The sequence below is a fragment of the Vigna unguiculata genome, chromosome 2 (genome assembly GCF_004118075.2).
Source record: "Vigna unguiculata cultivar IT97K-499-35 chromosome 2, ASM411807v1, whole genome shotgun sequence".
Classification (NCBI taxonomy): Eukaryota; Viridiplantae; Streptophyta; class Magnoliopsida; order Fabales; family Fabaceae; genus Vigna; species Vigna unguiculata.
Window position 1 is genome coordinate 26,179,167 of NC_040280.1, and position 15,118 is coordinate 26,194,284.

The following is a 15,118-nucleotide window of genomic DNA, read 5'->3' on the forward strand; positions in this document are numbered from 1 at the left end:
GAAGAAAAATCCATGGTCAATCTCTTGTTTTTAGATCCTCCCAGTTATTCACTTATTTTCTATCTTGTCTCATTTTTCTAAAACAATTCACCTCTCTCTTCTGAAACAGAACCTGAGCGAGGGCCTTTCGCCTAAGCGAGGACTTGTGGATGTTCCAATGCTCCTTGTTTGCAATCTCGCCTAAGGGAGGATTTTTAGGTTGAGCGAGAGACCACCACAAGTGCAAACATCCAGCATGCTTAATGATTCATTTGTTTATAATCTACTTGCTCATGTGTAAAAAAACTATTCCTCTAGCTTACCATTTTCTCTTTGTGTTTGTGTTCTTTATTTGACTTTTCAGTTTTATGGTGATCACCAAATACTTGGTGAGCAAATGTGAATATTTCTGGAGGTCGTTCAGATGGTGGTCATGTTGTTGTCTAGTATGGGCGTGTTAGCCAATGCTCTTTTAAGCATATGTTGCTAAACTGTTATATTTTAAAGTTCCTTGTCTGCAAACAATCCTTTTGAACAACTGTTTCATGTAAATTATGTTTATGACATTCATTTTTTGTGCATTAGTTTTCCTTTTTAGTATAATTTGGATAACTGACTAATCATTTATATTTCATATCTCGTGTCTCCCTTTACTTTATATCATAAAATGTTAAAATGTGATGTTTGATTTCCTAAAATTTATCTTTTAGATGGAATGTCACAAAATACGTTTTTATTTTTAATAAGTACAACCGAAAGATTTATAATCAAATAATAAACACTGATGATTTGATGTCTAATTATGCACTTTTGTCTTCAAATATCTTTAGAAAGAAAATAATGATATTTTTATACTATTTAATATGTGATTTCAATATATTGTTGACAATTGGTTTATCTTTAGGATTATTATATTATTGTAAATTGTAAATTATTATGACTGCTATGTTGATTTATTTGAAAATTTTGTTTTACTTAAAAAAGAATTCAAGCAGCTTAGAAATGTTAAATGAATATTATATTTTTCAGAACTTATATATATTTATTATTACAAAATAATTTATATAACATAAAAAGTTTAATTAATGGAATGATATTTATTTTCATCCGGATGTGTTATTTTAATACCTGTTTTTAAAAATGTGTCAATTATGTCCTAATTTTTGAAAAAAATACTTCAATTAGGTCCTTTAAAAAATCATTAACGACATTAACGATGTGTCACGTGTCGATCTTTGGTTTTTTAAATCTTTTATTTTTTTTTTCTAAATATCCATATTGTCAAAAAAACATATGTGGGGACTAAACTTAAACAATAAACATACGTGAAAACTAAATTGAGACGAAAACAATGACACTTAGTAATGACATTGACACATGATGATACCTTGCTATGCGGTACTAAAAATGTCATGTGTCACCTTACAGGTTAACACGTGACACGTGACACGTGACATGCTATTAACGCTGCTTATGATTTATTTTTTTTAGAAGAACCTAATTGAAGATATTTTTTTTTAAAGATTGAGATGTAATTGACAAGTTTTTAAAAACAAGTAACAAATTGACACATCTAAATAAAAATGAGTATTATCTCACTAATTAAGCCAAAATAAAATGATCCTAATTGAAATTAAATGCTTGTCAACGTAATCTTTATAGAAATACAAATAAATTTTTTAAGTAGATAATTAAAAATTATTATTTCACAAAATTCTTTTACTAATCCATTATTCTCCCGTTTCATTTTAAAATCACTACACAATCTTATAACTAATAAGTATCAATGGAAAGTTTCTCACTATTCTTCCAAACTTTACTTTTACTTTTAGAAGAACATTTAACACCTGTAAGAAACATTTAACACGTATGTACAATTGGACCGACCAGATTAAAATTATTGTTTACCTAAATAAAATCACTTAATCCATTATTTACCTATACTTCTCGTATTTACGCCTTTGTTTAGTTGACACCTATACTAAACATTTTTTTATTAGTATTCAATTCCCATGAGTAAAAAAAAAATGATAATAAGAATACAAAATTCTAAAAAATCATTATGTAGATAATTTATAGTTACTATTTTTACATCACGCGGAGCAGAAAGAGTAAAATGTTTTTGTCTTAAAATAAAAAAATATATATCGTGCAAGAAAAAAGAAGAAGCATGCTTAAATCCAAATAAACAAATAAAATAATTATACGTTTGAGCGACGCCGAGAATGAGTACAGTAGAAGGCACAGGGTTGATGTGGTCCGACCCGACCCGTGATGGTTTTTACCAGTGGGGACCCACCCGTAGTAATATTCAGAGAAACCGACAACAGTGTGCAGCAAATTAGTCTCTCTCCTTCTTCGACACCGGGTTGCTCCTATCGACGCCGTGTGTGTTTCCACTCGTCTTCTTCTCCTTCTTCTTCTTCTTGAATCCCTCTTCTTCTTGGTCTATAATTCTCAGATGGAGCAGCTGAAGACGCTGGGTAGAGAACTTGCAATGGGGTCGCACGGCCAGTCGAAGGAGTTTCTGGACCTCATCAAGTCCATCGGCGAGGCCCGATCCAAGGCCGAGGAGGACCGCATCGTCCTCCGCGAGATCGAAACCCTAAAGCGACGCATCAACGACGCAGACACGCCCAAGCGCAAGATGAAGGAGTACATCATCCGCCTCCTCTACGTCGAGATGCTCGGCCACGACGCCTCCTTCGGCTACATTCACGCCGTCAAGATGACTCACGACGACGCCCTCCTCCTCAAGCGCACGGGCTACCTCGCCGTCACCCTCTTCCTTAGCGACGACCACGACCTCATCATCCTCATCGTTAACACCATCCAGAAGGATCTTGCCTCTGATAACTACCTCGTCGTCTGCGCCGCCCTCAACGCCGTCTGCCGCCTCATCAACGAGGAGACCATTCCCGCTGTCCTACCCCGCGTCGTCGACCTTCTTAACCACCCCAAGGACGCCGTCCGGAAGAAGGCCGTTATGGCGCTGCATCGCTTCTACCAGAAATCTCCCTCCTCCGTTTCCCACCTGTTAACCAATTTTCGCAAGCGCTTGTGCGATAACGATCCCGGAGTCATGGGCGCTTCTCTTTGCCCTCTCTTTAATCTCGTCTCCGACGATGCTAATTCTTACAAGGATCTCGTCGTTAGCTTCGTCAACATTCTTAAGCAGGTTGCAGAACACCGGTTGCCCAAGACTTATGATTATCACCAAATGCCTGCACCCTTCATTCAGGTTAAATTCTATTTAATATTTGGATAAATTCCTCCCTCGGGGAGAAAAAATGAAAAACTAAAATGATTAATTTTTACCTTAAATTAGACTAAACTAGGAAGATAGGTTTATAGAGAAGCTTATCCATTTAAGACTATTTTTTATTTTGCATGTTACTTACTCGATCCTCTTGCTTAAATTGGCTACTTGTTGTGTTTGAGTGCTTAGATTAAGATGCTGAAAATTCTGGCATTGTTGGGAAGTGGTGACAAGCAGGCTAGTGGACACATGTACACCGTGCTCGGTGATATAATTAGGAAGAGTGATTCGATGACCAACATAGGGAATGCTGTTCTCTATGAGTGCATATGCTGTGTTGCTTCTATATATCCCAATCCTAAGTTATTAGAGGCTGCAGCGGATGTGATTGCCAAATTTTTGAAGGTTTGCTTTTTATCTTTTTGGTGAAATGTGTTTTAAGTTTGCATTCAATGTAATTGTGTTGGTGGATTTGGCTATTGTGTGTTACGTATGTGTTGTTGTCATGTGGGCAGAGTGACAGTCATAATCTCAAGTACATGGGTATTGATGCCCTTGGTCGATTGATAAAGTTAAGTCCACAAATTGCAGAACAACACCAACTGGCTGTCATTGACTGCTTAGAGGTGAGGGATGTTCCTCATAAAGATGTGTTTATTGTGTTTTTGATAAAATTGAAATCATTTAGCTTATGTGTAGATCATTCGATGCTTGTTTTACTTCATGTTTTTGTATTCCGTCTGCTAGTGCAAACCAAATGATGATCAATGTTGCTGAATTTCTGTTATTTTCATGCTGGTCTAGACCGTTGACTGGGATTGTCATGTTGTAGAAATTCCTTGTGAAGAGTTGCTTGCTGCAAACTATAGCTAGAGGATAAACTAAGGTTTGTCAGTGCATGATAAAAATGATTTAGACCATAAGGGTATTGTGACAGTTACATCAGTTGTTATAAAGACAGTGACATGTACTGTGGACTTTGAAAGTATGGTTTCACAATTCAGTTTTAGTTAGAGTTTCCTCTTCAAAAAGTCTGAACCTTTTCTTCCATCAATGCGGAACTGTTGGTATTGTAGTTATTTCAATGCTGGTATTATATCACATGCAAATGTGTTAAATGGGTTCATCTAGTGTTTACACTTAAATTTGAATTTTTAGGGAGAAAAACTTAGTTTTTTCACTTAGTTGAATATATATGTGTGTGTATGTGTGTATGTATGTACCATACGGCCACAAAGTGAAAAGAAAAAGAAAGACTGACCCAGTACTAGATGCAATGATATAGAATTCATATATTTATTTGACACATCTCGGGCTGGAGCCTATAAATTGTATGCTCCAAGAGTGGAACATGTAAACTAAATTCATGTTCTTCTCAAGGATTTGGTAAAAATATCAACAAGTTGATTATTTGAGCTGATAACCTCAATAGTTATTTCCTTAGTCAACAACTTGTACCTCACAAAATGATAATCAATCTCTATATATTTAGTTCTCTCATGAAATATTGGATTACTAGTAATGTGGAGAGTTGTCTAATTATCACAATATAGCTTCATTGGTTCAATTTCGCAAAACTTAGTTGTTGAAGGAGTTGTTTGATCCACACCAACTCACACGTGGCCAATGCCATAACCTTATATTCTGCTTTTGTGCTAAAATGAGCAGCATTATTTTTTTTCTTGCTTTTCCTAAGGTAACATTTCCCCCAATGGGTACACAATGCGTTGTAGTAGAGCTCTTATCTATAGGAGACCCTGCCCAATCAACCCAATCAATGTCATAATACAGAGAAATTTGAGTATCTCCTTTATCCTCATACAATAGCCCTTGTGAGTCTTCTTAGTATACTTGAGAATGCAACTCACAACATTCCAAGGATCAAAATGAGGAGATGTTAGGAACCAAGAATTGAAAAAGAGAAAGAAAGGTTTTTATTGAATAGAATGAAAGTAACAAGAAATAGGGGAAACTCTCTCCTTCAAGGGCTTCCCCATCACACAGAACTAAAGCTTAATCTACAATTCACCTCCTTGGCCTCTCATCTCCTTCTTTCCTATTTATATCTAACTAACACCTCAAGTAACTGACTCATGAATGTTCTGGCTATCTTAACTAATATATCTTCACTGTGTATCCTATCAATACACTCTTCCAAAAATCAACCTTGTCCTCAAGGTTGGAACTGTGGAAGCTAGATCTCGTGACTCATCTTCATCACTGGGATCTTTATCTACCCTTCCTAAAAGCATTATGATACTGTCCTATCACAGGGAGGGAACCCACTAGCTAATGCATGTAAATTCAATTATGGAGATTTGGGTGGTGGTAGGGATGAGAGTAGTTTTTGTGTAAAAGTTTCTGAATTCAGTAAGTTGAATTTCCAAGATTCCAATGTCATTGATGTTCCTATCACCTTCATTATCAAATCTAGGTCCAACAATGATTTCTTATTGATATTATGTGAATCTGAATTTGGGAAAAAATTATGCTTGAGTGCATCTCCATGTTCAACTTTCTTATTGGTTAACTCTATAATTCGGATAGCAAGAAACTGATCTTCACATCCCATAATCTTCATGCTCTTTATTGATGCATCCCCTTCTTCGTCCATCATAATTTTTGTTTCTCTTGCAAATATCACTGTTCTTGGAAACCTTTTTTCATAATGGTCATATCAACTTTCAGCTCTACAACCACCTTCCCTTGTTCACTAGCCCATCTTTCCAATGCTCTCAAATGACTTTCCATAATGACCCTTCGCAGCAGATCCAATAGGTCAGACCAATTTGTAAGGAAAAAATGTGAAAAGAGAAAGAAAATGAGGGTTTTTATTGAATGTAATGAAAATAATTGGGATGTCAATGAGCCTACAATCCATCAAGCTTGTTTTTTCTCGGATATCCAAGGAATACTTTGTCTATGATGAAGATAAGCAATGATGACTGAAAATTATACATAGAATGGGAATTTTAAGTGGATCAACTACCTTTTGTAAAAGCAATGGACCAAGCGAAGTTTCATCATGAGAATGAGACGTGGAAGAGGAATATTTTTGTGCGGGAAGTTGATGAAGAAGGAAAGGGATTGAAGAGTATTCAAGCAATGTAGGCCTAGCTCTCTATGTCCTTTGTTGGTGTTTAATGAGAGGAGGTGAAACAATTTCAACTAGATTTTGAGTTGATGCGTGAGGTTGATCATGTCCTTGCGTTGGGGTGTAAATGAATTTGAGGAATGAAATATTGTAGTGTTGGAAGTTCCACATATAAGGCCAATTCACAATAATAAGTGCAAACCTTATTTTAGAAGTCGGTTTTGTGAGATCAAGTTAAGCTTAAAGTTCATTTCTTAACATGTTATTAGAGCCATGATAAGTTAGAGTCTATCTTAGCAAAATTTGTTGTTAGTTGAGTCTATTGTTTCAATCGCTATTAGACCATCTATTAATGTCTAGTTCCACGAACGAGATGTATATACTCGGCGTGAGGGGTGTGTTGGAAGCAATGTTATCAAATTTCGGCCATGGCGGCGCCATGGCGGAAATCGGTTGCGGTTTCCCAACCTACCGCCACAACATGACGGAGGCGAAGCGGGTTTTCTGTGGCGGCCGCTTTTCTGTGGCGGCTGGCGGTGGCGAAACGGTAATAGCGAAAAAAGAGAACTGAAGAAAGAGATACCATTGTTGAAAATTTGGTAGTTTTAGATGAACTCCAACTATTTGTTGAGTGTTTGAACACAAGACGTGCAGTGAAGTTTTCCATTGAAAGAATTTCATGTCCTGTCAAAATTTGGTGACAAATATGATTAAAATCTGAATTCATAGCATGGAAGTCCTACACCATGCACAATTTTTCATGTTTCTTCATTTCACCTACAAAATTTGCTTCCAGAAACAATTTCAATTCTTAAACTGCAGATTGAGCTTGAGCAACTAAAGAGACATGTCATGATCGAATTACTGGAAAGATGTTAACTTTTCAGCTGAATCAGATAGGTGTTAAATATCATTGGCAGAGATATTTTGAACCTTCCTCCAAAAGGAGTTATTTTGTTTTGAAAGTCCTAAAGTTTCCTCAATTGTTGGGCTTTACAAATTGTTGCAACAAAGCACAAAGTTTATTAATCAAGCTTTTTCCACTGGTGTTGACTGTCTGACGACACTTCAATATCTTTCCCTAAATGATCACGATATTCCTGCCCAGAGAACTGTAGTTCCATAGAAGTTGACCTAGGTAGATAGTTTTGCCATCAAGTTTCTTTGAAGTTATGGTTAGGGTTATAAAAATGGAAAAAACAGTACCAAAAGGAGACATGCTGCTGGAGCATATAGAAAATTAAAGCCAAGGAAGAAGGGGAACATAGACTCACTTTCCAAACAAAAAAAGAGAAGGAATGTGAAACAATTTTTGCCTCTGGGACCAGCCAAAATGAGTTGTATTTGATGATGTGGACTGATCTGTGGTTCACCAGAAATCTTACCAGCGGCAGATAGTGGCCAGGGACTGGAATAGCAGAGTGGGATTGGAACCTGCTCCAATGCCAACTTAAATATGAAGTTTGGAGAGGAAAACTTGAGTTTTCCACACATACATATATGTGTGTGTGTGTGTAACAATGTAAGAAAAGGTAAAATATGATAACACCTCGGCAGACTGTTGCACCTACTAAAATGGCTAAGCAGGAAAAGAAAAAGAAAGACTGATCCACTACAAGATACATAGTGATATAGGAAATACATATAATTATTTAACACTTACTAACCTATCACTGGTCATGACTGTGAAGGGCTATATTCTAAATTTTTTGTTCATTGATGCGTGAAATCTATCAGATTTTGCTGAAAGTACCTTGAATATCTTTATTACATAAAAAGACAATGCTGTCTGTTGTTTACATAGTTATATCTCTATGCATGTTTCCTGATGATCGTGCTTGAATTTGGAACTCTGATTAAATATGATGTTATGCAGGACCCTGATGATAGTCTGAAACGAAAAACTTTTGAACTGTTATACAAAATGACCAAGTCTTCCAATGTGGAAGTGATTGTTGATAGAATGATAGATTACATGATTAGCATAAGTGATGACCATTATAAAACCTATATAGCATCTCGATGTGTGGAACTTGCTGAGCAATTTGCACCAAGTAATCATTGGTTTATACAGGTAATTGAAATAGTTGCCTCAACATTATTGATTTTACAAAAATTCATTGTTAGTTAATAACATCTGCTATTATGATTATGCAGACCATGAATAAAGTTTTTGAGCATGCTGGAGATCTTGTTAATATTAAAGTGGCACATAATTTAATGCGGTTGATTGCTGAAGGATTTGGGGAGGATGATGATGCTGCAGACAGTCAGTTGAGATCATCTGCTGTATGTTATTTCAATAATTGCACTGGTTTCGTTTGGTAATTCCACTATGTGTGCATAAATGTGTTACTGAATGCACTCTGTTTCATGTAGGTCGAGTCATATTTGCGCATTATTGGAGAGCCCAAGCTTCCTTCTGTGTTTCTTCAAGTACTTCCTATACCACATGCTTTGGATTTTCTCCGCTCGTTTTAATCTGAGAAGAAACTAAATGTGTTTGCTAGAATAACTTTTAAGTACTGATTGCAGGTCATCTGTTGGGTTCTGGGGGAATATGGAACAGCCGATGGAAAGTATTCTGCTTCATATATCAGTGGAAAGTTATGTGACATTGCAGAGGCATATTCTAATGATGAAAATGTCAAGGTATTTTTTGACATCATTATCACAGTAACGTGGCATTGATTTGAAATTAGGCATAGTAAATCTACTTATGTTTGAAGCTTAATGTAACTTCCATTTTTATTTAGAAAATGATCCATGTGCTGAGAAGAATTTAGACAGATTACATTAAGGTTTATGGTTTTTTTAAAACTATATTTGTTGTTCTACTTCATATATCTCTCTCCCTCTCTCCATGTTCCAACTAATTGAGTTTCTAACAATGTTGATAAATAGTGGCTATACCGGTGCTATAGTTCTATTGTATTGCAAAATTTCTTGACCTTATGTTTGGATGGAAAATTTTAAGAGAGTAATTCATTTCTTTAATAATTTTACATGCTCTGTGGTGAAAAAATATGTTGTTTAAATATGGAATTTAGGATGACATTGAAATTCTGGAAATTTGTGAAGATATTTTGATTACTTAAAATTTAGGATTTCAAATTCTATAAATAAGGTCAGAATTTGAACTTCTTGACTCTCTTTCTTGATCCTCTTCCTTCTATCTCTTCTCTTTCTTTCCTCTCCCTTCATCCCTTCTCTCTCTTTTACTATCTCCTTCTCTCTCTTTGTTCTCTTTCTTAGTTCTCCTTTCCTTTGTATCATTCTCTCCTCTCTCCCTTTTCTCTCTTGCCTTTCTCTGCCTCTCCATTTTCTTACTCTTTTCCTCCATCTCTCCTATCTATCAAGATTGATGTACAAATGTCAATATTTGTACTTTCAAATTATAAAATATTATCTAATATTAACTTATTTTGGCATTCAATATTTAAAAATTGACGTCCTTATTTTCCATAAATTTATTATTAAAGTTAATATATTTATATTTTTAAAATTACAGTAGAAATTTGCTTGTGATATCCGAACACAGAATCTAAAGTTTAAGAAATTGAATTGATTAACAATAAATCCTTTAAAAATGAAGAAAGGTGAAATAATAAACAATGCAAAATTTTGAGCTTTCCAAATTTTTTGAAATTTCAAAATACCTCGTCAACATAACCTGAATTTGCAATTGCAAAATTCCATTCTGGTGCACCTTCCACAAAAATGGCTTTTTGCTGTTGCTATGGGTGCAATTTTGTTTTTAATCAGCATTTGTACTGGCCTCACACTTTTCGAATTGTGTATGATTAAACTGCACGTGACTTTTTTTCAACTCTCCCACTCACAAAATCTGTCAAACTTATCCCATGCGGGAACTCTGTTCACAGCTTCACGTAAGGATCAAGGAAGAAGTCCTCCACTTTTCCATGAGCATTTTTCCTGAGGCCTCCTTAGTCATCTCTAGCGAGTCTTTTGTCAATTGAATCTTTGGTCTCATATATCAAATTATATTAATTTTTTTGTTTGCATATAGCTCAATTTTTTATACATATGTAATTGATAATTGGTATATGTACCATATTTCCACTGCTATCTGACTTCCACTATGTGCTTGTGAGGCCACGACTTTATTGTTGCATGATGTTGCAGATTATTGGATTTATGCATTTTCTGTGATCCGCGGTTTATAACGATGCTGAATAATCAAATATTTCACTTTACCCATTTGATAATTTAAAATGCTTGCCTGTCCAAATCTATGTATGATTTGTGTCAATAAACACTGTTGTTTGGCTTAATTATTTAAATTGTGAAATACATGCACATACAGGAATTATGTTCCCATGCATTTCATTCCTGATATGATTTATCCAATCATGCAATAATTTTTGCCATTAGTATTTCCGCTCACATGAGAACATATATATGTTGGTGTTTTATCATGTTTCTAGTATTAGTTTATTTGGTGATAACATGTTTTCTGCGTAGACTTCATTTTATCATTGAACTATTCTATTATAGTTAGTTTTATTGTATCCATCCTATGGCTTGCTCTAATTTCAGTTTGTCAGCGTTTTCAAATTCAAACTAATTTATTGCCTTTTCAGGCTTATGCAATTTCAGCATTGATGAAAATTTATGCGTTTGAAGTGGCTGCTAGGAGGAAAGTGGATATCCTACCTGAGGTATATTACTACAAGACTGGGCTTGCTGAGATAGTAATGATTAATGAATGATTGAGTTTTGAGGTCTATATAAACCCCCACCCCCACCTATAATGTATGGTATCTTTTCCCATCTTTCTCATCATTAGAAGAATCTCACCTCAATAAATTTCTAGAAGTCCTTCATAGGTGTTTTCCAATTTCACAAATGGTATTTTAATCTGTAGAATTATTTTGGTGATAATCTAAAATAATAAAGTTGAATCAGAGGAATATGAACATTAGATCTTTAACTTTTATCTTTGTATAAATTCCCTTTAAACATGTCTTTCTTGAGTGAGTTATATATGTTTGTGAATTCCAAGTATGTTTTTTAATGACAAAAGTACCAGTGATGTGGGTTTTTCTGGCTCAACTGAGACTTTCTGATTAAATTTTTAAGTACTCAGACAATCATGAAAATATTTTAGAATACCTTTTATATCTTCTAAATTATTTTTAATTTGTTGAGTTGAGTGTATTGTGTTTGTGTATGACTCAAGCTTATAGTTTACTGATACTCTTATTATTGTATTAGCGTGCTCAGGCTTATAGTTGTAATGATATAAATAGGGTCATTGAGTTAGCATTTTGTACGACCATTTCAATTTAATATTTTTCACTATTGTAATTGATAGATTAGTTTCAAAGTTCATTTTGCTGAGTGGGATGTCCATAAAAAAACCAAATTCTGTTATAGTTTACAAGTTTATGCTAAATTTGATTTATGCTCTGTTGATTTGAAGAGTAACTCTTTCTTGTCTGCTTGCAGTGTCAATCTTTGATTGAAGAATTATTGGCATCCCATTCTACAGATTTGCAGCAACGTGCTTATGAATTGCAGGCCCTTATAGGTTTGGGAGCACAAGCAGTTGAAACAATAATGCCAAGAGATGCAAGTTGTGAAGACATTGAGGTTTAATTCCAATATGGAATCTTCGTACCTAAGATCATGATATTTTATGTGTTGATCTATAATAATTTTCACTTTTGTGGTATTAACCCATGAAACAAAGCAATCAAGGAAAACCTTTTAGAGGGATTGTGTTAGGCAGGGAAATAATGAGAGTTAGGAAGAAATTTTTAAATAATAGTAGTTAAATAGTTAGGTATTACAGGGGGAGACTTTATGAGAAAGTCAATATTCTTATCTTGTGGGATGTTGAGAAAAAGTGGGAGCGTTTCAGTTGTTGTGATTGGGAATGCCCTGTGTGAAAGGAAGATATTTCCTTTGTGTAAGAATTTGCCTGTTTTTTAGTCTCCTTTTATGATATGATTTACATTTTTTTTTTCATGGGAAAGATGGTAATGTTGTTGGTTAGATACGGTTTATGTTGGCATAATTAATTTCTGATAGAAAACTGAAATGCTACTTGATCATCCAAAATATTATTTTTGAGGGGCAGAATGCGTGAAGGTTGATGGGATTGAACTGTACTTAGAAATTTCTCTTTGCTGCTTATTTGTTGTTTTGCTTAGTGTGATTTCTCTTGTTTACAAACACATGCAATTTTGATTTCTTTTTGACAAAAATTGAGATTTGAGCTTCTGTTCTTTCCAGATATTTATTCTGGTTTCTTTATGATTATTGGCTAGTAGTTTCTTGATTAATTTGTGCCAAAACTAAAAGTTTCAACCATTTTCGTTTTCTAGTATTCCAATTCATTTAACTAAATATAGCAAGTGTTTTGCTGGGGAACGATGCCTTTAAATTGTTGTTTTTTATGCCGCAAGAGTTTATTGACATACTGAATCTATTATGCAGGTTGACAATAATCTTTCTTTCCTCGATGGGTATGTTCAGCAATCTCTAGAAAGGGGTGCTCAAGCCTATATTCCCGAGGATGAGCGCACTGGAATGGGGAATATGAACGATTTCAGAAGCCAGGATCACAATGAATCTTTGCAGCATGGTCTAAGATTTGAGGCATATGAAGTTCCAAAGGCTCCAATGCAACTGAAAGCTACTCCAGTTTCATATGCATCCTCAGCAGACATTGTTCCGGTACCTGAGGCACTTTCTTCCAGGGAAACTCACCATATTTCATCAGCGGGATCAACCTCAGAGGCTGGATCGTCAGAGCTGAAGCTAAGGCTTGATGGTGTTCAGAAGAAGTGGGGTAGGCCTACTTATTCGTCTTCAGCTTCTTCTGCCTCTGATTCTTATTCTACATCCCAAAAGCCAACAAACGGGGCAACACAGGTGGATGGTGCTACAGCTGTTAATTCAAAAGTACGCGATAGCTATGATTCAAGAAAGACGCAGGTTGAGATTACTCCAGAAAAGCAAAAGCTTGCTGCTTCATTGTTTGGTGGTTCAACTAAACCTGAGAAAAGATTATCTACAAGCCATAAGGTTCCAAAATCTAATGCTGCTGTTGTACCCAATGAGGTAGCTGTGGAAAAAACAATTCATCAACCCCCTCCTCCTGATTTGCTTGACTTGGGTGAATCAGCTGACACTACAGCTCCTCCCTCTGTGGATCCATTCCAGCAACTAGAAGGACTTTATGACCCAAGCATTAATTCTGGAACAGGTCATAATGCAGGTGCTACTACAAATGCCCCTGATATTATGGGATTGTATTCGGAGGGCAGTGGTGGCTATTCTATACCTGTAAGTGGGAATAATGTAAATCTTTTATCTGAATTGTCCAATCCAGCTGTAAAAGCTACTACTGGAGAAACAATTACGACGCCTTTGCCCCAATCTACTAAGGGTCCAAATGCAAAAGATTCATTGGATAGGGATGCACTAGTGAGGCAGATGGGTGTGAACCCCTCAAGTCAGAATCCTAACTTGTTCAGTGACTTGCTTGGCTAATCTGTTTACTAATCCAATTCCGGGTCATCAATGCTTGAAGATAGATTGCCTCCCGACTTACTGCTTTGTCGAGTTGCCTGAAACAGTTTGCTGTCTGATATACTCTCAATTGAATAATACAAGTTATTATCAGGCATGGATAATACGAGTTTCCCCTCATCTTTGTTGTACCAAAACTGTATTTTTTTAAGCTTAATGTGCAGTTTTCCATGTCCATAGGATGTTTTTTCAACAATGAGAAGTTTGATACTGCTGCGGTTAATAATAATATCAGTTTGATGATGTGAATGACATTTGAAGTTTTTAATTGTGAGATCCTAATCAAATTTTACCCATGTGCTTTTTTCTTCTTTACGTTGAATGTGAAAGCTGTCAAGTATGGGAGAAGAAACACACTTAATCTGGCGCTTGATTAACCCTCGATGATGTAGTTTCCATTAGATGACTTACATGCTCCAAACTGAAGTAGAGCTTTGGGAATCAAGAGCATATGCTACACTTTTAATAATAATGTTTTTATAGGCATTGATATCTTATTTAGAGGAAAAGGAAAATCTTCTAATGTGTAATTAATATCATTTCTCAATATAAAATAGCTCTGTAATCTCATTTTGACATAAGGATATTTCATCTTTCAATAAGATATTTAGTCATTATAATTTATAGTACAATAACTAATATAAATATTAACATTTTATATTAATTATATAATATGTCATAGTAATGTATCATTATCAATAATAATATAATATTAACATTTTATATTATATTTCGTTGATATTGTGAAGTGAAAATTTCTACCAGTATATTTGAAGTTAATAGTTTAATGTAGACATACTAACAGAAACTATATCAAGGAAACTAATTCTGACACTTTTTGTGCCTTTTATAGTAAATGACTTTTTAAGTGAAAAGGTGGTGAGAAGATCAAATCTTCACCCAACTCTAAATACACGAATGCATGCTAATTGAATAAAAAAAACCAGTCCATTAATGAGAGAAGTAGGTTGGGAAGTGGCCAAACACTTTTGTTTTGAATCTTTGAGGAAAAGCATAATCATATGATTCGCACCAGATTGTGACTCCTCAAGGAAGACAAGCATGTCTTTTCCTGCAGAAAATGTCACACAGAATGTGAAAATATCATAAACCTCCTTCTCCATTTCACATGCATGGCTTTAGAATCACAACACATGGCAAAAGGTGGTGATTTGGTCCTTCACCTGTATTCTTCTCCAGCACGCTTTCCAACTTCATACACG

At 35.2% G+C, this 15,118-nt stretch overlaps 1 protein-coding gene across 1 annotated transcript; it reads left to right on the top strand.

Moving 5' to 3' along the window:
- Window positions 1-2,307: 2,307 nt before the first annotated feature.
- On the top strand, window positions 2,308-14,163 carry LOC114167198 (AP-4 complex subunit epsilon). Its single transcript, XM_028052208.1, has 10 exons — window positions 2,308-3,220; window positions 3,428-3,643; window positions 3,754-3,864; window positions 8,209-8,406; window positions 8,490-8,621; window positions 8,712-8,768; window positions 8,868-8,984; window positions 10,937-11,014; window positions 11,805-11,948; window positions 12,798-14,163. Exons 1-10 carry the CDS (start codon window positions 2,441-2,443, stop codon window positions 13,854-13,856), a joined length of 2,892 nt encoding a protein of 963 aa, XP_027908009.1. The 5' UTR covers window positions 2,308-2,440; the 3' UTR covers window positions 13,857-14,163.
- Window positions 14,164-15,118: the final 955 nt, after the last annotated feature.